Source organism: Panthera leo, chromosome B1 (assembly GCF_018350215.1).
Source record: "Panthera leo isolate Ple1 chromosome B1, P.leo_Ple1_pat1.1, whole genome shotgun sequence".
In the NCBI taxonomy this organism is placed as follows: domain Eukaryota; kingdom Metazoa; phylum Chordata; class Mammalia; order Carnivora; family Felidae; genus Panthera; species Panthera leo.
Window position 1 is genome coordinate 114,912,914 of NC_056682.1, and position 25,618 is coordinate 114,938,531.

General features: G+C 40.7%; 1 protein-coding gene and 1 pseudogene across 2 annotated transcripts in view; both read left to right on the forward strand.

Moving 5' to 3' along the window:
* Window positions 1-25,618, forward strand: part of PAPSS1 (3'-phosphoadenosine 5'-phosphosulfate synthase 1) — a 101,976-nt gene that overhangs the window by 16,979 nt on the left and 59,379 nt on the right. For both annotated transcript variants that reach the window (XM_042935745.1, XM_042935746.1), the window contains exons 3-5: window positions 3,978-4,213; window positions 7,406-7,544; window positions 11,930-12,048. In XM_042935745.1, the coding sequence (XP_042791679.1) occupies window positions 3,978-4,213; window positions 7,406-7,544; window positions 11,930-12,048 (494 nt within the window). The remainder of the gene's footprint in view (window positions 1-3,977; window positions 4,214-7,405; window positions 7,545-11,929; window positions 12,049-25,618) is intronic.
* LOC122217974 lies at window positions 3,015-3,412 on the forward strand (annotated as a pseudogene).

The following is a 25,618-nucleotide window of genomic DNA, read 5'->3' on the forward strand; positions in this document are numbered from 1 at the left end:
TTGGTTAAGTGTCCAACTTCGGCTCAGGTCGTGATCTCACAGTCTGAGTTTGAGCTCCGTGTCAGGCTCTGTGCTGACAGCTCAGAGCCTGGAGCCTGCTTCAGATTCTGTGCCTCCCTCTCTCTCTGCTCCTCCTCTGCTCATGCCCTGTCTTTCCCTGTCTCTCAAAAATAAGTAAACTTAAAAAAATTTTTTTTGAAAAGAACATCTATTCCCCCGATACGTGCAATGTTTTTAGATATGCTCTTTAGATCAAGCTTGTTAATTATGTTGTCAAATCTTCTATAGCCTTTGCTGTTTTTTTTTTTTTTTTTGACAATATTTTTGGAAATGGAAGTAAAGATTTTCTGTTTTTTTTTTCTTTTTGAGAAAGTGCACAGTGGGGGAGGGGCAGATAGAGAGGGGGACGTGATTTGAAGCGGCACTGTGCTGACAGCAGCTAGCCCAGAGTGGGGCTCGAACTCAAGAACCCCAAGATCATGACCTGAGCCAAAGTTGGCTGCTAAAACAGACTGAGCCACCCAGGTGCCCCGGAAGTAAAGATTTCTTTCTTTTTCTCACAATTCAGTAGCTTAATCAGGATCTGTTGGGGTATTGAGTGGGTTGTCATTTTCCTGGAACATAGTTTGCTTTTTCTCAGATTGTACTCCAGATAAACTTTCTTTTATATTTCTACGTTGGTTGGCGTACTGGTTTACCAGGGCTAGTGTACTAGGAGACCCAGACAACTACACCTCTGTCAACCTCCTAAGTACTCCACCACACGTTAAGCCTGAGTGATGTTTCCTGTTCGCATACGCAATTCTCGGATCCATCTCCAATAACCTAGGAGGGGTCTTAGCCCTAATTCTCTCCATCCTAATTCTAACAGATCACATCAAAACAACAGGGAGGCTTCCAACAGCGGAAATTTATTCTCTCAACATTCTGGAGGCTGGGAATCTGAGATGAATGTTTTGGTAGGGTTGGTTCCTTCTGGAGACCCTGAGGGAGAGTCTGCTGCAGGCCTCTCTCCTAGCTACAGGAGGTTGCTGGCAGTCCTTGGCCTTCTTTGGTTTGTAGATGCAGTGCTCTGTCTCCTGCTTTCGTCTTCACATGGCCCTGTCACAGTGACACCAGTCGCTGGATTTAGTTCCTATCCTGGTACTGTATGACCTCGTTTTAATTACATCCACAAAAACCCTATTTACCACTAAGGTCCCATTCTGAGGTTCCAGATGTGTATGAATTGGAGGTGGGGGATTATTCAATCTCGTACATTTGGTTTCTTTTCTTCGGGTATACGCATTTTCCTTATCTAAGTTTTGGATTATCTGTCTTGTAATTATCTGCTAATTTTCTCTAACTGTTTTAGCTTTTTGTCTTTTTGTCTGTGTTCACTGTAATCTGAACGAAACTTCCTGTGTCAGTAACTAAAATTTCTAGTAGTCTGTTCTTACTTTGTTTCAAACTATGTATATGTATGTGTGTGTGTGTGTGTGTGTATACATATAATACATATACATATGTGTGTATAAATAGGTACTTTTATTATGATTTAGGTTGTTTTGTGTAAAAAGTCTAAGATTTCCGGTTTCAGGGTTTTTTTTTTTTCTTTCTGATGCTTAGTGTCCAACTGGTGGTTAAAAACAATAAAAAACAGAAAACTGTTTTTCCTGTTCCTCCCCGTCTCCATCTCTTTTTTCTAGTTATTGTCTCTGTGTAAGAGATTAGCCAAGATCTAGTGGTGTAAAACAACCATTTTAATTCACTTCCCATTTTGTGGGTAAGGACTTCCGGAGGGCTCAGCTGGGCGGTTTGCCCTGATGTCTGGCTTGGTTGCAGTTCTCTGAAGGCTCACCTGGCTGGCGTCCGTGATCACGAACTCACTTGATGCCGCTTGTCAGCCGGGAGCTTAGCTGGCTGAAACACTTGCTAGTGATCTCTTGAGCATGGTGGCCTCAGGGTATTAATAGTGGGCTTCTCTCCAACGGAGTGTCCAGGTAGCATTTTCTGACCCAGCCTCAGAAGTCACACATTGTCGTTTTCACTACATCCTTTTGGCAACAGGTGAGTCCTAAGGCCAGCCCAGAGTCAAGAGTAGAGAGTTAGACTCTGCCTATTGACGTGACAGTGGCGATGTCACATTGTCAAATAGTTTGCAGGGTCGGAAATTCTGTTGTGGGCATCTTTGGAAAATATCTGCTATGCTCATTAATACAATTTTAATTTAATTTTATTTATTTAATATTATTTAATTTTTAATATTTAATTTTAATATTTAATATTTATTTTATTTAATACAATTTTTTAATATAAAACTAATACAGGTTTTTAATGTATAAGGCAACTAATGTTATTAATCCTCCTTTTTTTTTTTTTTTTTTTTTTTTTTTTTTTAGTTTATTTATTTATTTTGAGAGAGAGAGAGACCACATGCATGGGCGCACATGTGAGAGAAGGGCAAAGAAAGAATCCCAGGCAGGGTCCAGGCTCTGAGCTGTCAGCACAGAGCCCGACTCATGAACCGTGAAATCATGACCTGAGCTGAAGTCAGACACTTAACCGTCTGAGCCACCCAGGTGCCTCAACACCATTGATTCTCTTAACATATCAATTGTACCTTCATAATGTCTTTCAGGGGAATCCATACATGATTATCTCTTGCCTCGTAACCACCTTAGTTATGAATTCTGTAATTACATACTCAGCAAGATGGCACGTGTTTCTGCATGAATGTATGCTTTCCTTTTCCTTCTTGTTGTTTAGTGAATAAACATCATTGGTACAGGAAGGTGAGTTGAAATGAGGATATTCTTTCAAGGTTAATTTAAATTGGACTCCCAGATACTTTTATCTATGGTTGTCTATGAGAGGTATTGATCCTAGGATATAGAGATAGCTTCATTTGTCCTTTTTCTTCCCTCACCAGAAATAATTTGGGCATGTAACTCAGTTTTTAAGTTGGCATGCAGCTCTGGAGTAGTGTTAACAGGAGGACAAAGTGCATATCTGAAACGGAGTGATTTCTAGGATGCCTTTGGGCACAGACAGGAATTATTAAAAACAAATACTTGAGTATACAGCGCTGCAGTCTTGGGTAAAATGGCCAGCAGGCCTGCTGTTGAGCGTCAGGCCGGTGGCCAGAGGGTATTTGAAAATGGTGTTACAATGCTGCAGGGTTCAATAAACTGGGGTTAATGCGAAGTGTTACCATTTATGAACATGATGATGTGAAAGAGGCCATAAAGCTTCCTGAGAACCTGTATAATGACAGCTTGTTTGGCATACAGAGAGCAGTGGACCTGACCATAAGGCTGCGTATCTTGCCTAAAGAGCAGTGGACAAAATATGAGCAGGATAAATTTTACTTTGCACCATATCTGAAAGAAGTTATTTGGGAAAGAAAAGAGAAGAATGGGCAAAGAAATAATCGCGGAGTTTAAGTTGGTGGTTGTAGCTGCCCTGAAACGTTTTTTTTAGAAGTTGGATAAACCAGGGGCACCTGGGTGGCTCAGTCGGCTAAGTGTCTGACTTCAGCTCAGGTCACGGTCTTGTAGTTCGTGAGTTTGAGCCCCATGTCAGGCTCTGTGCTGACAGTTCGGAGCTTGGAGCCTGCTTCGGATTCTGAGTCTCCCTCTCTCTCTGACCCTCCCCTGCTCACGCTTTGTCCCTGTCTCTCAAGAATAAATAAAACATTAAAAAAACAAAAACAAAGAAGTTGGGTAAACCTGAAGTGTACAATTTAGAACTATTTAAACTGCAAATGTACTACTTTACGTGAATGTCTATTTATTTAAAAAACATAAATGCTTACTTTATTTAAACTATAGATGTTTTTCTAGCTAAGATCTAAATCTTGTAGAGAAATGTGGGATAAATGTTACTGAGGGATTGCTATGTGTAATGAACGTTATGAAGCCAGTGATTTAAATTCTTTGTTACTAAGTGGTCTCCTAACATTGCATATGAAATGTGCTTGGACTATTCGATTTTAGGCTTGTCTGGAGCAGGAAAGACCACAGTGAGCATGGCTCTGGAGGAGTACTTGGTTTGCCACGGTATCCCATGCTACACTTTGGATGGTGACAACATCCGTCAAGGCCTCAATAAAAATCTTGGCTTTAGTCCTGAAGACAGAGAAGAGAATGTTCGACGCATTGCAGAAGTTGCTAAGCTGTTTGCAGATGCTGGCTTAGTGTGCATCACAAGTTTTATATCCCCTTATACTCAGGTATGTGGCTTTTGTACCATTGCTGTTCTGACATCATCGAGTGAGATGGCCTCAGGCAAAACAAGTAATTGAAATGCTCACGTATGCTTCGAAGCTAAATTCAAATTAAAATAATCAACCTACAACACTTTTGTGCTGGGACTTTCTGAGTAAATTCCTTTTTAATAAAACCTGTTATGACTGCCCCTGCCTCCCAAAGTATAACCAAACTTGTTGACCTCAAGCCAGTGGCCACATTATTTCAAGCTTGACTTTTCAACTCAATAAATGTATAATGAATACTCAATGTGTGTCAGACACCCAGGGAAAGTCTTAAGTTTCTTAACATGTGCCTGACCATGGCTTCTTTGCTCACAGACAGAAGCACTCTCCTCTTTCATCACATTCCTCCTCTTATTTTAGCACCAATTCACTGTTTTGTAGTTCTCTTAAAAAATCATTTCTTACGTGAGATTTTTGTTTCCCCACCTGGAAGGCACTCTTCTCCTTCGGTCAGTCCTTCTCTTCTCGCCATCAGTTGACTCCTGTTCATGCTTTCAGGCTCAGGTTAGGCATCTCCTCCTCCTGAGTGCCTTCCCTTTCTCCCTCAGCCTTTGGTGCCCTTATTGTGCCCTAACCCTTTGTTTTATTACAAATGCCAGTTCATTGGTTGGTGGTGCTAACAGTGGCAGCAATTGTAGTGGTGATGGTGGTGGTGGTGGTGGTAGTAATGAAAATAATAGCAGCTAACATTTATTAAACGCCAGCTGTATACCATGAATGAACTCACGTAGTTCTTATCACCCAATGAAGAAGACAGAGTAGTAATGAAAATAATAGCTAACATTTATTAAACACCAGCTGTATACCATGAATGAACTCATGTAGTTCTTATCACCCAATGGAGAAGGCAGAGATGAGGAAAAAGGTGTAAATTACCCAGGGTCGCTGTACATGGTAGAGCAAGGCACCCAGACAATGTCATTGGAATCCATATTCTTACTCACCATGCTTTATTGCCTCTAACCCCCACTGGTTCCTTGAAGGCTGAAACTACATCTTATTTATCTTTATAATCTTGATGCCAAGCCCAGCTTCTGGAATATAGTAGATATTTAGTGTTTGTTAAATGACAGCATAGTACAGATGTGAAAGAGCAGGTGAATTACTATGTGGTTAAAAGCAGGGACTTTGGAGCCAGAAACAATGGGTTGGAATCTCACCTCTGCCTGTTATGACCTTGGCCGGTTGAGTTGACCTTCCTAAGCTCAGATAATGCCTACCTCCCAGTGTTGTTCTGAGGATTAGGTAAATCATGCGTTCAAAGCTTTCAGCATGGTGCCTGGTGTGTAGTAAGTATTGAGTAAATATAATAAATAATAGCACAATTCTAGTGTTGTATCATGAATTTGGATGGTTACATAGACTTTTTTTTTAAAGCCAAAATAAAACATGAACTGTAAGAGTTACAGGTAAGTATCAGATGGAGTGTTAATTGTAAAGATTCACTTAACTGAACCATGGCAGGAGTCCTAAAGGGTCCTGTGAGGACTAAGTACTTTTCATTTGCCTGAAACATTGGGATCAGCATCAATACATCCGTTTAAAGTATACTGGATCATGAAGTGTGTAAGAGAATGATAGTTGTTTGAGTTCTTGAATCCTTGATATAAACAGTTTCATCGTAATGTAACAACTGATATTCTTGCACATTCTGGAAATCTTTGCAACTCTTAGAAGAGGAGAAAGTAATGTGATTTGGAGAGCTGTCAGCTGGATTTCTAAAAGTATGTACTGATCTGCTTTTTGGCCCCCTTGTTTCCATAGTACGGAGTGAAATTTGTTGCTCTCACTTCTAAAAGCACAGAGAGTGAGGTTTGGACTGTGCTTATGAACCCACAAACTGTGAGCTCATGACCTGAGCTGAAATCAAGAGTCAAACACTCAACTTACTGAGCCACCCAGGCGCCCTAGTTCACTTTTTTTTTAAACGTTTATATGAGAGAGATCGTGCGCGCACACGCACGAGAGAGCCCAAGCAGGGAAGGGGCAGAGAAGGAGAGAGGAGGAGGAGAGAGGATCTGAAGCAGGCTTCCTGCTAACAGCAGCAAGCCGGGTGTGGGGCTTGAACACCCAACTGTGAGATCATAACCTGAGCCGAAGTTGGACGCTCAACCGACTGTGCCACCCAAATGCCCCCACAGTTCACTTGTTTTTAATGGATAAGTGACTTGTTGCCAGGGGAAAAAGCTGGCAGAGAAGGAAGAGGAGGATTTCAGACGGAGGGGGGAAATGGATTGAGGAAGGTCCATTAGAGGGGTGGCTCTGGAATTCAAAGGGAGGAAGGAGTAGCAGGAGTGAGGGAGACAAAGGTTGCTGGGCATGTGGATACATTTATATGGCTGAGAGGAGGTTGAGAGCATTCGTGCCTGCGGATCTTCATTTTGAAATGCGGAAGAGGAGAGTAGTGACAGTGGAAGTAGGGGCCATAAGAAATGTGAATGGTAAAATGAGCTGTGTGGGGATAGAGTGGCGGGAGTTGCAGGGCTGACTTTGGAAATGTTGGCACTGCTTGTGTCCAGAATAGGAACGTGGAGTTGGCCTTGAGTATGGAAAGATGAGCGGATCTTAAGGGGGAAACAGTTTAGCTTAGACAGAAAGAAGAGGTTGACTTAGAAAGGAAACCGTTCCGGAGGACAGGGTGGAACAATGAAGGTGATTACCAGAGAGTTGGGGGGTTCGGGGCAGGACAGAAAAGTAAAGGTTTGGGAGTGCTAGAGATGAGAAGTGGTCGCAAGACCTTGTATTTGGCAAGGAGATAAACCACCTTGAGGACTCTGAATGGACTCAGACTCAGGCTAAGATTGAACATGTTATGAGAGGCCTGATGGCACCTGCATTCAGGCTGGGCTTTGACTGTGGTTCTCCGTAAAACTTAGGTGAAAGTTTTTACAGGGCATCCGTTGTTTTCCCTCCTGGAACTCCCCAATATCTTGGATTTTTAGAATATCAAATTTTAAAATTGTTATGAAGAAATAGTTTCTTGGGTTAAATTTTTTTGTTTATATTTAAAAATATAAATTAAGTTTTGTCTAATATTTAATTTTCCACTGCCTCAGCTGATAAAGCACTTTTATTCATCCTTGATCGTTTATAGTACCTTTGATTCGTATGAACACCTTTTATTATGTTTCTCTACATCTTTTTTCTAAGGATCGCAACAATGCAAGGCAAATTCATGAGGGTGCAAGTTTACCGTTTTTTGAAGTATTTGTTGATGCTCCTCTGCATGTTTGTGAACAGAGGGATGTTAAAGGACTCTACAAAAAAGCACGGGCTGGAGAAATTAAAGGTAAGTTTCCCTTTGCTTGCATTTTTTTTAAGACTTTATTTTTAAATAATCTCTACACCCAGTGTGGGGTTCAAATGCAACCCCGAGATCAAGGGCTGCATGTTCTACTGACTGAACCAGCCAGGCGCCCCTTTGCATACTTTATCTTGCCATATCTGAGACTGATCGTCTTTGCTAAGAGATTGGGAATATTCAAACAACTTGGAGCTCCTTGAGAAGAAGAAGTGGGTCTTAATACTACGCTCTTGTGTCTCTGAAGCCTACCAGTAGTACCTGGCACTGTGTGTACTACTCAGTGGGAATGGTTGGTCAGGTTGGAATCCTTCTCCCAAGACAGAGTTTTAGAAGGTTGGGACTTCTGGGGCTGTTGGAAACCTACTTGGTATAATTAGGTGCATTAGACTGCATAGCAATTGCTAGCTGCTGCCACTTCTGCTTTTTGTTCTGGTGAAAATGAAGGAAATTCCATAGATCATGGGAATTGTAAACATTTTGAAAGCAAAACCAGTGCCTTGTTCTTATTTATATCATGGTGTGGAATGGTCCCTTATTCATTCGGTGTACATTTGTTGAATTAGGTTGAATTAATCTATCTCTGATTCCATCAAAATGAAGATACCTTGATTTTAAAAATTTTTATGCTTTGCTCCTAGAGTTACAGCTACGATGAACATTTGGACATAGGAGACATTTAGAACCTGTCTGATGTGACCTTTGATACCAATTATATTAATCTTCTAGGTATTGTTTAACATTAGTTCTGTTCTATTATTGTTAACAACAGAGGACGTGCCAGGGATTGAACTCAGCGCTGTGTAGGGATCAGTGATTCATGCAGGTAACTGCTGCCTTCCCAACAGGGAGTATAATAGCCTGGGACTATCACAGGAGCTCTGTGAATTCAAGATTTTGTCACTCAGCTTCTGGTTCTGCATAGCAAAAGGTGGAACAGGAAGGACTATGCTGTTATTCTGGGCTCTTCTACATTTGGACCTGGGGATGCTTAACCAGTTGGGGCAAGTGTGGGGCAAGTTCCACCTGCTGTGGTGAAACCTGATTCCTTAGGCAAGGCTGGCATTCAGTTGTGCCACCAGGGAAACTCAGTTTCACCCATGAAGCCTGTGCTTTCTTGACTCAAAGAGAACAGGTTGCCTGACCTGAATAACTGACGACATTAGGAGGGAAACCAGTTCAGCTCTTCATCATCTGTGTCCGCCTGTCTCTGTCGATGGCCACTTTTCACTTCAGTTTCTCAAAATACAGATTTGGCAAAGAGAAGCAAAATGATGTGTCTGGGATCTTGAAATCTAAATCTTATTTTAATTTTAGTTGGCTTTGTTTTTGCAAGGATGGATTGGTGAGGGAGGTAGATTTGTCTCTGGCTGGAGTAAACTACTTTTGAACAGGGATAACATCTTGAATATTTTTGTATCATTAGAGTTACACACATAGTAAATGCTTATTGGATAGATTAGAAGATGGAGCGGAAATTGGATGTTCAACACACATTGCTCAGTGCTTCCTGTTTGCAAGCTGTGTGTTTGCTGCTGAGATGCAAAGATGAGTAAGACCACATGCAAAATACCTTGAGTTATTTGTAATTTGCATTCTATATTTGGGAGTGTGTTTGTAGTAGTTTAGTTTTCTCTATGTTACTTATTTACTTTCTTGACTGTTTTCTGTCTATTCCTCTGGGTAGACATTAATAAAATGTTCCTTAGATTAAAATATATGTGTTAGAGTCCCGATTGTAGAGTTGTATGTATGTACACATGTATGTATGTATTTATTTAGAGCCCCACGCATGAGTGGGGGAGAGGGGGAGAGAGAGAGAGAGAGAGAGAGAATCTCAGCCTCCATGCTCGGCGTGGAGCCTGACATGGGGCTCCATCCCGTGACTCTGAGATCATGACCTGAGCTGAAATCAAGAGGTGGATGATCAACCAACCAAGCCACCCGGGCACCCCTGGAGTTGTTAGTATTTAAAAACCGTGTACTGGGGCGCCTGGGTGGCTCAGTCGGTTAAGCATCCGACTTTGGCTCAGGTCATGATCTCACAGTTCGTGAGTTCGAGCCCCGTGTCAGGCTCTGTGCTGACAGCTCAGAGCCTGGAGCCTGTTTCAGATTCTGTGTCTCCCTCTCTTTGACCCTCCCCCGTTTATGCTGTGTCTCTCTCTGTCTCAAAAATAAATAAATGTTAAAAAAAAAAATTAAAAACCGTTTACTCATTGTCAGAATGGTAAATGCTGTTTCAGAGCTGTGATGGTAAATGTTCAAGGACAGAAGAGATTGTATACATTCAGCAGACCTCAGGCTTTTAGAGGGCTTTTTGTGACACTATAACTATCCCTGTGTCAGCCATTCTAATGATTATTTTCATGATTACTGCTCAAGTAGTTGTTATTTACTTAAATATAAATGTTTTGCTTAAGCATACATTTATTATAATCATTTATGGGATAAATTAGCTAGAAAGAGAATTCTTGGGCTTTTAAAATAAGCCAAATCTTCTAACATAGTGGTTTTCAGGCTTTGCTGCACAATAGCATTATTTGAGTGAACTTTTAAAAATCCTGTGCCAAGGCCAAATCAGAATCTAATGCAGGTGGGACCTGGTGATTGCATTGTTTAGCTGCATTTGAGAATTAGAGCTTAAGAACTAGTGTTTTAATGAGAATTATTTTTCCCTAGCTATTCTATTGTGACTCACCACTAAATACTATTAGGAATATTGGTAATGCAGAAATCTCTTCTTGGATTCAGGTCTTCATGTGATACTTGGAAACATGAAATAGAAGAGAACAAGTGGGCTGTGGACTTGTCTATTACACTTTAGAACTCTTTTGGTGACTGCACCTCTTAATAGTAATTTATTTTATTTTGTTTTGTTTTGTTTTGTTTTATTTTACTTTATTATATTTTATTTTAGTTATTTTTTTTTAAGGAGATAGAGGTTTATTGAATATGCCGCAATGGGGTGGTTGGCATGGCAGCAGAGAAGAGGCTGTCAATAGTAATGATTTTAACTTTTTTTTTTTTAATGTTTATTTTTGTGAGGGAGAGACAGAGCATGAACGGGGGAGGGGCAGAGAGAGAGGGAGACACAGAATCCGAAGCAGGCTCCAGGCTCTGAGCAGTCAGCACAGAACCTGACGCGAGGCTCAAACTCACGAGCTGTGAGATCATGACCTGAGCCGAAGTCGGATGCTCAACCGACTGAGCCACCCAGGTGCCCCAATAGTAATGATTTTGAAGTAATGTTTACCATTTTAACCCCAAGGTTGACCTAAGCACTTCAAGGCAGACAAGCCTTAAATGACTTCTGTAGGGGGTCATGTCAAGGGTATAAGATAGGAACAACATATCTTCAGCTCAGCTAGCCCATTCTTGGGAATCATCCTGTATTCTTTCTCTTTGGCAATTACATGGTAACATATTTAAAGGGGAAATCTAAATAGTGGTTGACACATAAACTGATTATGTTTGATTGTAGAATGTATTTTGTGATGTGACAGGATTAGCTCCCTTAGTTATGTTTTGCTTAAGCTAATGGTGGTTACTTTGTCTTGAACACTTAATCCTGGTAGCAGAAGCAGCCTTCAGAGCTTCAGTTTGGCTGTAGATAATCCTTGTGAATATAATGAACAGATTAACTTGGTGTCAGTGTTTGCATTGAGAGGAAAAAAAACCTCATCTAGTTTGGTTTATGACTAGGGTTTAAGTACTGTATTCTGTCTTCCTGTGGAGACATTGAGATGCCCTGGATCACTTGGTATTTATTCCTATTTATTCATAGGCAGTTTGGGCATTTAGTTAAAAGAAAAAAGGTGACAGAAGAAGTTATAGTCAATCCTCATTATTTGAGGATTCCATATTTGCAAGTTTTCCTACCCACTAAAATTTTTAACCCCCCACATGAGTACTCATGGTGCTTAGGCAGTCACTTGTGGACACACACAAAGTGGCAAAAATTTTAGTCCTCCCACCCGAGTACACGTTCCCAGCTGAAGTTGAACAAAGTGACGCCCAGCCTTCCTGTTTTAGCTTTCATACTGTAAAGGAGTGTCAAAAAGAATCTGGTGATGACTGAGCCTTGCAGGAAGCTGACCCCATGTTTCCCCTAGGGGCCGGTGGCTTCAGTAGTCACTCACTTAGTGTCCGTGGCAACTTTGTTGAACTGTGAGTGAGAATTACCTGTACATGTTTAAAGGAGAAACAAAAGTTTAATCAGAAGTCTTCTCCCAAGGAAGAAGTTTCAATACCATATAACCTTGTAACTCAGAAGGGTTAGTGTAAATATGAACTTCACCATAGCAGAGACTTGCACCAAAGAAACAAGCCTGTTTTAATTTCTACCCCCTTCAATGCTCTGGTACCTTTTGTAGGTTTCACTGGAATCGATTCTGAGTATGAAAAACCAGAGGCTCCAGAATTGGTGCTGAAAACAGACTCCTGTGATGTGAACGACTGTGTCCAGCAGGTTGTGGAACTTCTACAGGAACGGGTAAGGGAAGGTCAAAGAGAGAATCATCAGAATAAATAATATTCATCTCGTGATCTTCCCCCGCCAAAAACAAAACAAAACAAAAAAACAGGTGATGCTAATATGTAGTATATGGTGCTGACAGTTTTCTGAGAGTGTACGTCCCTGTGTTAGGTGTTGTGGGGGCCCCAGTGTATACAGTATGAAATATGTTGGTCAACGTGAACCATAGGAGGCTTGGGAGCGAGAAAATCTTTTATTTTACCAGTAGTTTTACCACACAAATACCTAATAGAGAATATTCGGCCTTGATTATTTAGCTCTACAACTTGGTATTATTGTATTTTTTTTTTTTTTTATTGTTTATTCATTTTTGAGAGACAGAGACAACGTGTGAGTGGGGGAGGGGCAGAGAGAGGGAGGCACAGAATCCGAAGCAGGCTCTAGGCTCTGAGCTATCAGCACAGAGCCTGATGTGGGGCTCGAACCCACAAACCATGAGATCATGACCTGAGCTGAAGTTGGGTGCACAACTGACTGAGCCACTCAGGCGCCCCGATATTATTGTACATAATGCAGGTAACTTTTCCTAGACATTTAGAGAGTGCCCAGATCTTAGCCTGTGCAACATGATGATATTCTTATGGTTGAGTTTTAGGAAGGGAAAGGTTCCAGGACATAAAGATCTTTCTCTGGTTCCGGAGCATGTAGAAACATAAAGAGGCTGGCTATTTTCCCGAGGACTCAAGCCATTTATTAGATACATGATTCTCTCAGAGTTTAGTCCAGTCACCATGTTTAGAAATTCTTTTTTTTTAATTCTTTTTTTTTATAATTCTTTTTTTATTTTAATTTATTTGAGAGAGACAGAGACAGAGTGGGGGAGGGAAAGACAGAGAGAGAGAGGGAATCCCAGACAGGTTCTGCGCTGCCAGAGCAGAGCCCGATGGTGGGCTTGAACCCATGAAATGGTAAGATCATGACCTGAGTTGAAACTAAGAGTCAGATGCTCAACTGACTGAGCCAACCAGGTGCCCCCTAGAAATTCTTTTTCTTTCTTTCCCTGCTCCTTTCTTCACACTTCCATGGGCCCAGTGGAGGGTCATGCACTTAACTCAGTTAGGGAGGACCTGGCCTTTGGGGGGGCGTCAGTTGTTACTCTTTCTCCTAGTCATGGTGTCCCCACCTTTGCTGCCTAGTGCTGTGCAGGAACTCCTGTTTAGTGGTACACAGACAACAATGCATCATTGTGCCCCATTCTGTTTTAACTGTGGCCTAGGGCATCTGAACCCCCTCTTGATGTTTAAAATCTTACTACCATAATCCTCTGTCATCTAGTATTTCTTACTGGATGTATTAGACATCAACTTAAAAACATTACCTGTGTCTGGATATATTATAGATGTTTGGCCTTAGAATTGTTTTCACATTATAAAATATCTGCCAGATAATTTACCTGGAACTCCCGAATGTATTTCCCTAAACGTTTTCACCAAATGAGTAGAAACAATGTGAATGTGTAATGGCACCGCTCCGATGTTTTTCTCTGTACGTGTTGGTGTACAGTCTGCAGGCTCACGAGACCCCATCCTGGGAGGTTTTCTGTGCTTCGTCTTTGTGCTGTCTGGGTTTCCTGTTAATTGCTTCTGAGCTCTGCTGCTGGTCCTGCTGCTGTGCCTCTGGCTTCCCTCTTCATTATCCATTTTTCATCGTCAGCAGTCAGACGTCTGTCAGAAGCTCACTACTTATTTTGTCACAGTCCTAAGCACTGGCAATACAAAGATTAATCAGCCATGTCTCTGTCCTTGAGGGATTTACACTGTCGGTGATGGAAGGGGGGATAAGAGGGTGCAGCTGCTAGAGATGTGTTAGAAACATGGTTTCGGTGTGCACAGAGCATTCTGGGAGGCACAGAAGCATGAGTTTGGAAAGGCTTTATTCCAGATCTTTCTCACCTGTTTGTTTTTAAAAGATTTTTTTGGGTGCCTGGGTGGCTCAGTTGGTTGAGCACCCAACTTCGGCTCAGGTCATGGTCTCATGGTTTGTGAATTTGAGCCCTTCATCAGGCTCACTGCTGTCAGCACAGAGCCTGCTTCGGATCCTCTGTCTCCTTCCCTCTCTGCCTCTCTCTCTCTCCTGCTCACGTTCTCTCTCTCAAAAATAAACATTAAAAAAAATAAAAGATATTTTCACTGGGCATAGTATTCTGAGTTGACGGGTTTTGTCCCTTTTAGTACTTTAAAGATGATGTTCTATGTTCTGTGGTCCCCTGCATTGCTTCCAATGAGAAGTTCATTTCTTGGCTCCTCTCCTTGTAATGTTTCCTTTTATTTCTGCCTGAATTCAAGATTTTCTCTTACTCCTTCGTTTTTAGCAGTTTGAGTATGGTGTGTCTGGGTCTTTCAATATTTTTAGGTTTTTTTCTTTCAGTTTCGAGCTCTTTGACTTGTTCTTTTATTACTTTCTGAAAACTCTTTTTGGCCACTATCTCTTCAAATATTTCTTTTGCCCTATTCTTTCTCTTTTTCCTGGGATTCCAGTTAGACATATGTTAGGCAATGTAATACTGTCCCACAGCGTTTATGTGCTCTGTGCTTTCATTCTTTTTATGTTAATTTGTCAGCTTTAATAATTTTTACTCTCTTATTTTCAAGTTTAGTCATTCCTCTGTCGTATCCAGTATATTGACACTTAGAATTATTAAACTTCGATAATCATTACAGAAATTATATCATAATTTGGCTCTTTTTAAATTTTTTTATTTTAGAGCAAACGAGTGGGGGAGAGGGGCAGAGGGAGAGAGAGAATCTTAAGCAGGCTCTATGCTCAGCACAGAGCAGAGCTTGATCCCGTGAACTGTGAGGTCATAACCTGAGCTGAAATCAAGTGTCAGATGCTTAACAGACAGAGCCACCGAGGTGTCCCTCTAGTCAGTGATTCTGAATTGTTTTATAGAACCTCAGGGAAATACACATTGATACTCTCATATATAATGTAGGGGGCTCATGAATCTCTGAAGCCATTTTAGGGACTCCAGTTAAAACCAGGTAGTTCAGATACGTATATGGGGCTATTAAACTTAGCGTGTGATGGGTGCTGTGTCATCTCCCTTCTGTCTTTACTTTCATTCCTAACCACTTCTTTGAGGCCCTACATAGAATAGCATCCTTTGGGTTTGACCCTTCACCTACATAGAGGCTTTTTTTTTCTTCTTTTGTAGTGAGCGGGTGATTTTGTTGTTTTTTAAAACTATTTTGAGAAAATTTTTCTGTAAATGTAAAAGAGTACAGAGAGTTCCTTATATCCTTCACCCAGCTTCCTATTATTTTAATACCTTACATGACTATAGAACATTTCTCAAAACTAAGAAATTGACCCTGGTGAGATACTGTAAACTACATGACAAATTTACTTGTATTTCACAGGTTTTTCCACTAAGGTCCTGTCCTGTACTAGGATTTGATCCAGGATCTCACCCTGTGTTTAGTGTTAAATTGGGTTTTAACCATGATTCTGTGAAATGAAAACACAGACTTCAGGTAGTGCCTGTCATGCCCAGGACTTTTGCAGTTCCCCCTGTCCCCAGTGGTTAAAAATTGAGGGTAAACTGCCCCCGTATGATTTTCAGCTTGTACTACCTGATATTTCCTTGACTGGTCACCCCCATGTCCAGTTTGATATGCCTTTTAAAGATTAAAAAAAATTTTTTTTCTAATGTTTATTTTTGAGAGAGAGTGAGCTTGTGTGAGTGGGGTAGGGGCAGAGAGAGGGCAACAGAGGATCCGAAGCAGGCTCTGAACAGACAGTAGGGAGCCTGATGCGGGTCTTGAACTCATGAACTGCGAGATCATGACCGCTGAAGTCAGACGCCCAACCAACTGAGCCACCCAGGCGCCCCTGATATGCCTTCTCTTCCATCCTGTATCATTCACAGAGTCATCTTTCTAAAGTGTAGTCTAGGTTTTGTTTTGTTTTTTTTACTCTAAAGAATTTACTGATTTTCCCATGGTTTATAGAATTAAGGTGATCTGTGTTCAAGGTTCTCCACAGTTTGGTTCCAAGCTATGTATTGTCTTATTATTGTCCTTATGTATTTATTCTGCCACAGTATTATTACTGTTTTTTTTCCTGGTGCTGTTGCTTGCTTTAGTGTCTGTGGCTTTAATTAAAGCCTTTCTTCCAATGTGTTTGCCCCTAATCAATAATTATACTAATTGTTCTTCTTTATAGATGGTAGTTAGTCTATGTTGTACCTGCTAGACAGTCGATGATTGGACAGTTTCATTCTGTCTAGATAAAAAAACTAACATTTACTGAGTATCTAAGGGTCATATGTGTGGGACTTTGTGTATTTTATTTATTAATATATTTAAATGTTTATATTAGTGCACACACGCTTTCATGCAGGGGAGGGGCAGAGAGAGGGGACAGAGGATCTGAAGCGGGCTTTGTGCTGACAGCAGAGAGCCCTATTTGGGGCTATAACTCACGAACCATGAGATCATGACCTGAGCTGAAGTCAGAAGCTTGACCTACTGAGCCACCCAGGCACCCTGCTTTGTATCTTTTAAAATATTTGTTTTGATTGTTAGAATCTGGGTGGAAGTGACCTTTCTCCTAGTTTAGCTTTCAGCTACTTCTCACTTGAGTGTGATGTGACAGTTTCCCAAGTGGTCTTTGTGCTGAGTATTTTGTGTAAGTACTGTGGTTTTATTCAATACAGTAAACCCCTGAGGTGTTTTAGAGATACTAAGTAATTCGCTTATGGACATATTGTATTTTATACCTAGGATTCTGGGTGTATGAATTCCTAGGATTCATTTAATCCATTTGCCTCTGGCTTTTACTTTCAACAGTGTTCTCATCATACCTAAAGTGCAATGTAATTAAATCTATAACCAGAAAGGTGTTCTGGTTATATTACTTTAAGATGGGGAAATTTTCTCTTGAAAAATTATTTATTTGTTTGTTATTTTTTAAAGAGAGAAGGGAGCATGCAAGTAGGGGGAGGGGCCAAGGATGGGGAGGGGAGAGAGAGAGAGAGGGAGAGAGAATCCCAAGCAGGCTCCATGCTCAGTGCAGGGCTCGATGCAGGGTTTGATCCCATGACCCTGGGATCATGACCTGAGCTGAAATCAAAAGTCAGATGCCCAACTGACTGAGCCACCCAGGTGCCCCATGAAAAAATTTTTATTTTTATCCTAAAGCTCAGTGGTGACAGAAGAAACGCAAATGGCTTCTTGATGCAATTGCTTTCTTTTGGTTATCACCCTCATTTGGGGAAAAGATAGGAATTCACTTCTCATTAAAAGTATGTATTTCTGTGTTTTACTTGGTTGAACCTGTTAGTTAATTTAAAATTTTTTTAATGTTTGTTTCTTTTTGAGAGACAGAGAGCACACATGGGGGAGGGACAGAGAGAGGGAGAGAAAGTATCCCAAGCAGGCTCTGCACCGTCCTTCCATATGGGGCTTGAACTCACAAACCACAAGATCATGACCTGACCTGAAATCAAGAGTCGGATGCTTAACTGATGGAGCCACCCAGGCACCCCGATCCTGTTAGTTAATTTAACATGTACTTAGTGTCTTACGTAGTGGGTACTGTTGTAAAGCACTGGGGATGTGGCATTGTATTAAATGGTAAAAATTCTGCCTCATGGATCTTAATTTTTGGTTTCAATTACCATTATTTATAGTTGTAGACTAGAACGTATAAATTCGTTTTTTCTTTTATTAGCATGATGTAGAATTTATGAATGTAGTTGAGGGAAGAAATACACACACCGTACATTACTACTTCTGTTCTGACATTTATTTTCCTTTGATTGTTTTTTTTCTTTTTTTTTCACAAAGTTGAACCTCAGACGAACATTAGGGCACATGGGTAAACTAGTAAGCACCTGATGTTCAGCTTGGAGTTGATGGTTGGTGATGCAAGGAGTCCATTTGCCTGCTGCACCCTGATGGCAAGGGAACTCTGTGTGGTCTGCACCTTCTGAAGCAGATCCTCCCTGGTGGTCCAGGGTGGCACATGCAGCACAACCTCATTGTCATCACAGAGGCATTTGTAGGGTTTTCCAGAGGTGGCTCATGGGAGGTCAGGGTAGAGCTGGTTGTACAAATCTAGACTGGGAAGTGAAGGGGATGATGATGTCGAGTGCAGTGCTGAGAGCAAGGAGTGAGGATATAAAGTTAGAGGTTGTGCAGTAACCAGCATTATGCGTATGAATGGAATTGTGTGTGCTAGAAGGGAAAGTGGCAGGCAAAGATGGAAGTCCAAGAGAACTCCCACACAGGCAAGGCCTTCAGTAGTTGTTCTGGTAGCATTAATACATTTGATGTTGGGGGTGCCTGGGTGGCTCAGTCACTTAAGCATCTGACTCTTGGTTTTGGCTAAGGTCATGATCTCACAGTTCTTGGGTTCGAGCCCCTGCATTGGCTTCCAGCTGGCAGCATGGAGCCTACTTGGGATTCTCTCTCTCCCCTTCTCTCTGTTCCTCCCCCCACTCATGCTGTCTCTTCCTCTCTCAAAATAAATAAAATTAAAAAAAATACGTGTAATGTTATATCAAAACTCTGAGAAGTAAGTTATAATTATCCTCATTTTACTGATGCAGAAACAAGTCAGAGAAGTGAAGCTGTTTGTCCCAGGACGGGGCGGGGGGGGGGGGGGGGGGGGGGGGGGGAAGGGGGAGGGCGGGGAGTGGAGTCAGATTTGAACACGGTGTGTTGCATTCTGCGATCCAAGAGCCCATTCTTCTCCCAGCTGCCTTGCCTTTTATCTAGATTCTTTCCATTTCTTGTTTGTGTCTGAAGTATCAGTCTTTTCTGTGGGTCTTTTTCACGTTCCTTGACCATTTTTTTTTTCCCTAAGCATAGTTGGGAATGAGAACTTGAGAGTATTGGGTCTTAGAAGGAGTTCATATTTTTTAGCCTACTTTCAGAGTACTTCAGAGCAGATCAGAGGCAGCACTGTCTAAATTGGAAGGAATGTTGACCTTGTAAAGAAGTAAATTGCTTGTGCCTGTCTCTGATTAGTGTGAAATGTGTATTCTATGTAGTGTGAAATAACAAGTGATTGTCAGTTACCTAATTTAACTTGCAAAGCTGGGGCACATCGTGCCAAATGAATTACAATTTACTTATGTACTGACACCTAAATCTAAATAGTAAATGAGTGGCTTGGGTTATTAAGCCGTAGAAGAAAATCTTATTTCTAAAATAATAAAGCTAAGTACATTTTGTTTCTTTTTTGGGTTCCTCAGTTTGTTAGATTTTTGAGGTTGGTTTGTCTTATTCTCTTACCAACTAATTGTCGAATTCTCTGACACCAACTGGGTGTCTAGCAATTCGATTCTGTTCTCACACTAACTGTCCAGAGTTAGTTTGGACACTGCAGGTGAAGGGCTCCGTCTCACAAGACTGCCTTCGCTTCAGATGCCAGCTGCAAACAGACACCTACATTTCTGCCTGACTGACTGTACATTCAGGGGTTACCCAGACCCCCTTATCCCCTGGTTGAATAATTCAGCTCACAGAACTTAGGAAAACACTTTACTTACCATTACCAGTTTATTATAAAGGATACAACTCAGGAAGAGCCAAATGGAAGAGATGTATAGGGCAGGGTATGGGGCAGGGAGAGCCGTGGTGCTTCTATGCCCTTTGTGGGCGTGTTGTCACCAACTCAGAACCTCTCTGAATCTAACCGTTAGGGCTTTTATGGAGGTTCCATCACATAGCCGTGATTAAGTCTTTGGCCACTGGTGACTGAACTCAGTTTCCAGCCTCTTCCCCAGCCCAGAGTTCTGGGGACAGAATTGAAAGTTCCAACGCTCTAATCTAAGTATGGTGTGGTCTTTTTTGAGGACCCCCTTAGCCTGGAATCATCACATTATCATATCAAACACACTTTCCAGTTAGGAGATTCCATGGGTTTTAAGGACTCTGTACCAGGAACCAGGGACAAAGACCAAATATATAGTTCCCATTGTAATATATGGCAGACTTTTTTTTTTTTTTAAATGTTTATTTTTTGAGAGAGAGGGGAAGACAGAGCATGAGTGGGGGAGGTGCAGAGAGAGAGAGAGACACGGAATCTAAAGCAGGTTTCAGGCTCTGAGCTGTCAGCACAGAGCTCGACACGGGGCTTGAACTCACGGACTGTGAGATCATGACCATGACTTGAGCCAAAGTTGGATGCTCAAGTGACTGAGCCACCCAGGCGCCCCCATGACAGACTTTTTATTGGAGCAGAGAGGGATAGCATGGTTGCGGCTTTCTAGACGATCCAGCTGTTTGAGAAGTGCTGTCTCCATGATACCTAGCAAAGGAATTTTTCTATCTGATGCTTGGTATTGCTTTGGAGAGACTCTCCCGAAATGAATTCTACCAGGTATTGTTTCTTTAACGTTCTTTGAGATATGGCACTGGTTTCACTGTCCAAGAAAAATTTGTTTTTAATGTTCTGTACAAGGGGTATTTTAGGATGATGGGTATTTTGATCAGCATAATGTTGTATATTCTCAGTCGTCCCTGGATTGTCTTATTTCTCTTTCTGTCTGGTCTTTGTACTATAATTGGAATAAGGAAATGTGTTCGTTTATATAAATACTTCATTTCTCAAGTGTTTGGTCAGAGCATCTTTATTTTCTTAATGTGCTTGTGTTGGTATATCTTCACATTTTATTCAAGAAAGTAGAAGGCACTGAAAAATGCTGAGGATTTTGGATTTAAGTTTTTTCCCCAAACCCTTGAATGGTCACTAGATGGCCTGCTGGGATTGCATTTAACTTGGTGTGTTATGACATAAGGAAGTAGGATTCTTGCTGCTGGTTTTAATCTAAAGTGATATTTTAAATACTGTTTTTAAATCTGCTAGGAACTCTAGATTTACTACTGCTATAAATTATTTAAAGGTTTGTCTTTTTATGAAATGGTGGTTTAGTGCTCTAAATGGATTTTATACTGCACATAAAAACCTAACTTCACAGCTCAGTTTTAAAGTGTTGCCAGAATGTCGTTTGGTGTTCATGCTTTGGATGCATGTAGTTTAGATAATAGAAATTTAATAGTTACATAAAATATGAATGAGCTGTAGTGTTCAAATCTGTTGAGCAGATTTGGCTGAAGAAAAAAGTGCAGAAAATACTTAAAGGCAAAACTTAGAATGTAGAATCACAATGTTTATTAACGTGTTCACAGTTCTTTAGGAAGATTAAAAAGAGAAGGCAAGATTACTACTATTTTCAGGTAGTGAATGTTCTGTCTGCCAGTTTCCAGATAAAAGCAAACAATTGTTCTTTTGAACAAAGGTTACAGATACAGTGTGTTAGCTCTTAGATTGTGTTTAGTCAAGCAAAAAAAAAAAAAAAAAAAAACAAAAACACCCACTTTTGAATACCCATGTAACAGTTTAGAATTAAGTTAATATTTAAACATTCATAATATTTCTAGATCTAGGTGATTCCTGGTAGCATGTGAATTAATGACCCCCTACTGAAGAGCTTCCCCTGTATTCCCTTTATCCTTAAAAGCTGGGTGACTGTGGTGCTCTTAAGACTGGACGCGAGGGGTTTAGGTATATAAACTCTTGCTCATGGCCTGGCTTGTGGTCTATTTTTGTTTTAGAGGAAATTCCCTGAAATAAAAAGTTTTCTGTGTACGAGGAGAAGAAGAACACATTGTTTCCTAACAGCTGACTGTGTTTCTGGAAATCCTAATGAATCCCAAATAGAATGGATAGCTCATGTGGCTGGGACTTCACGTTATGTTGTCCAGATATCTTGTCTCACTTTGAGGTGGTTTTGCTCCTTTTAGATGTTTGGCAGTGGTTTTGGAAACTGAAAAGATTTGTCAGTAGAATGTGCTAGAAACTGGCTGTGTCTACATTTAAAAAATTCTTTTTGTATTCCTCGTAGAGTGTTCTCTTCTCTCTACACATAGAATCTATATAGAACTTGCATTCTTTGAGCAAATGTTCCATGTTTCTTTTGATTCGTGCTGTTATGTTTGTGCTGATTCAAAAAATATTCACTTGATGTATTTTTTTTTTTATTTTGGAAGGGAAAAACGGTAGCAACCTCTTGAATTTTTTTTGACTTTAGTTAAGCATTGGAAGAATTTTGTACTTAAGTTGGGAGGCTAAATTCATTTAAAAATATTGCTGGACGTGAATTTTGAAAAGGGAACAGTTATGGGTAATGCTTGTAATGAAAAGAATGATTTTGATTTAAAATGAAAAAAAATTCCCCTTTCTTGAAAGAAAGTGATTATTATAGCCTCCATGTCCATGCATATAATGTAGCAAGTTACTAAAAATGTATTCATCCCAAATGTGCTCATGGCTGCATGAGTACACAAAACATTAAAAAAATAATTTGAGCTCATAGTGTTGATACTACTCTTTGATGTTCAAACAAGTTCCTTGGAGACACTTAGATTTTCTCACAAATTATTTGTATATTTGTTCTCTTAACCTAGGGTGTGGTTGGAAGGAAGATGTGATACATAGAAATATTTGTTCTCAGTTCTTACTTTGAGCATCTCTTCAGCGGGAGTGGGTTCACATTCCCCAGTGTCCAGTGTGGTTCTGGACAGGGGTGTTTCCAGGGTGGAAGCAAGGTGCGTGCACCCAGCCACGTGCCTGGAGCATCACGGTGGACAGTGCGTGCCGCTGCTGTTTGTCACTATTTGTGAGCCGAATCTAGTGATGCCGGCCTTGGGAACCAGCTCAGCATGCCCTGTTGCATCCAACAAGGGTAAAAAAGATTAGTCTGTTGGATGCTGTCCTCTGGCCCTCCCAAACTGTTGACAGTTTTCAGCGGTAAATGCGGTGGCAGAGCAGAATAGTCAACACCTACAACGTAAAAAAGATCTCCCAGTCTTACAATAATGTAACTTTCAGAAATGGCAAAGAAAACTTTATGTAGAGTTGTTTGTGTCCGTGAAATTCTTCTCTTCCCTGGGTTCCCTATGTTAGTTGTTGCCCGACTGTGGATTCTAGGTTTTGAAAAAAGTTGGTTGAAAATCCCTCACTTAACCTTCATGGAAGTGATGAGGACTAATTGAAATGTTGAGTATTTTTAGTTTTTGTCTAGAACTTTATCTTTGTGAAGATCACATGCAGACCAGAATTCCTGGGAAATTATGAACTAAGAAGATAAACTAAAAACAATTTGTGTGACAGAATGTCTCATAACTTAGTTTTCATGAGAGAGACAGTAAAGGTTTGTTGTTGTTGGTTTTTTTTGGGGGGAGGGGGGGATAATATTTGAACCTTAGTTGGAATCCCAGTTGTAATATTTATCAATTAACTACATAAAATACCTAATTTCTGTGGCTTCAATTCCCTTGTCTGTTCAATGAGAATTACCATACCTGTCTTAGAATTGTACCGAGGAGTCTATATGAGTTAGTATATGCAGAGTGCTTAGAGCAGCTCCTGGAACGTAGCAAGCACATTATATTTATTGAATATTTTTTGTGTGTTAAGTGCATTGGCAGATAGTATGGCAGGGACTGGGGGCCAGTTATTAACCTCTTCTGAGCCTCAATTTCCAAATCTGTTAAAGGAGAATGTTTCTATCTTCATAGGTAGGATTGCATGCAGATTAAGTGGATTCATTCATATGCCCTTAGGACAATGCTGGAATGGTAGTGGGCATTAATGTTAGTCCCTGTACTTCAGGTATTTTATTTTTACTTTTATTAAAAACATTTTTTTAATGTTTGTTTATCTTTGGGAGAGAGAGAGCATGAGCTGGGGAGGGGCAGAGAGAGAGACAGAGACACAGAATCCGAAGCAGGCTCCAGGCTCTGGGCTGTCAGCACAGAGCCTGATGCGGGCGGGGCTCAAACTCACAGACCGAGAGATCATTGACCGAAGTCCGATGCTTAACCGCCTGAGCCACCCAGGCGCCACTGCACTTCAGAGATTTAAAATTACTGAATTTTACAACAGGCCTGTACCATATATGCATATGTATCTATTTTAAACAGTTGAGGAGGAGACAGGTTCACAGATGCTAACATCTTTGGTTTTGAAGATACTGTGTCTCTATTGTTTCTGGTTTTAAGTCTGTTTTGTGAACTTTTATCATGGTCTTCCTGTTAATGAATGCCTGACTTTTTGTGTAATGTCATTTTAGCATTTGTTCCTAGTGTGGAGGATTTCTGGTCTTTATCTTGCAGCTGGAAAAATGGGTGTGTCTCAAGACCTCTGAGAGCTTTTGCATTTCTTAGAAGCTAATTGAACATGGTAGGGTGTGTGCAGTTCTCCTAATGCATGTCATGTTGTTTGTGCAGGAAAAGTTGATCCTGAATTTTTATTTTTTAGTTGATGAAATAATAGGTTTTGTACAGACTCCTGAAACTACCAGTGCCCTGTAATGGGAAGGGAATATACAAAAATGACAACGATAACTGTATGTGGGGTGATTTGTTTTCTCAATTCCAAATTCTCTTTACTGCTCTTTTATAATTTAAAATAAATATACTAACAGTAATTCCTGGAATTATAATGCACAGAATGGACGACCATAAGTTATTTCTTTTGCTAGATTATAAGAAGAGTCATCTTTCATTCGGTTTTATTGAGATATAATTGACATACCAAAAAAACAAGAGACTTTGCTATATGTGATTTCCTCTTCAGGTACACAGTGAAATCAAGTATTATATATAAATTGTGAATGTATACTTACCACTTAGACCCCAATGGCAAACTTTAAGACATGCCCTCTTTTGCTTGGCATCATTAGAAATAATTTGCCTTGGGGCACCTGAGTGGCTGAGTCAGTTGAATGTCCAGCTCTTGATTTTGGCTCAGGTTATGATCTCACAGTTCATGAGTTTGAGCCCCACATTGGGCTCTGTGCTGACAGAGCCTGGTTGGGATTTTCTTCCCCCCTTTCTTTCTGCCCCTTCCCTTCTCACCTGTTCTCTCTCTCTCAAAATAAAAAAACAAACAAACAAAAAAACTATCTGTCTCATTAATACAGGTTGTATAGTATTGAAACCTACAAAGAGAAGAGAAAATAGAGGCAGGTGGTGGAAGCTGTCATTCTTCCTTCACCGTTGTCTTTAATGTCCTCACGTAGTATTAGCCATGTAAACACAATGAATAGCCTGCAGCTGTGGATGCCTGCTGGCTGCTTCATTGCAGAAGGCCTGGAAGGTATATGAAGTGCCCTGGGCTGTGTGCATGGTTTATGTTTTATACACTCACTTTTCCACTTGCCGCCTCCTCCTCTGAGCAGTGGGATGCTCAAGGGACAAAAATACCTTTCATGTCTGCACACCAGAGCAATTAGCTAAACTTGGTATTGTAGCAAGTGGTGTTTTTTTTAAATTTCTTTCCTGTGTTGAAATTTTATTACTTATTTTCTCTTTTCCTTCATGTTTACTCTCTTTATCCTTGGTTTTATCATGAGAAAGATCAGAGGACTTGAATTTACCAGTAGGAGGAGACTGATTTTGGCATATGATTTAGCTGATGCCAGACTGTCTCTTTTGTTCCATCTTTGAGGAGAAATGTGGGAGAGTAAATCTTTCTAATGTTTTTATTGAGTTTTGAGGGGGTGGGGAGG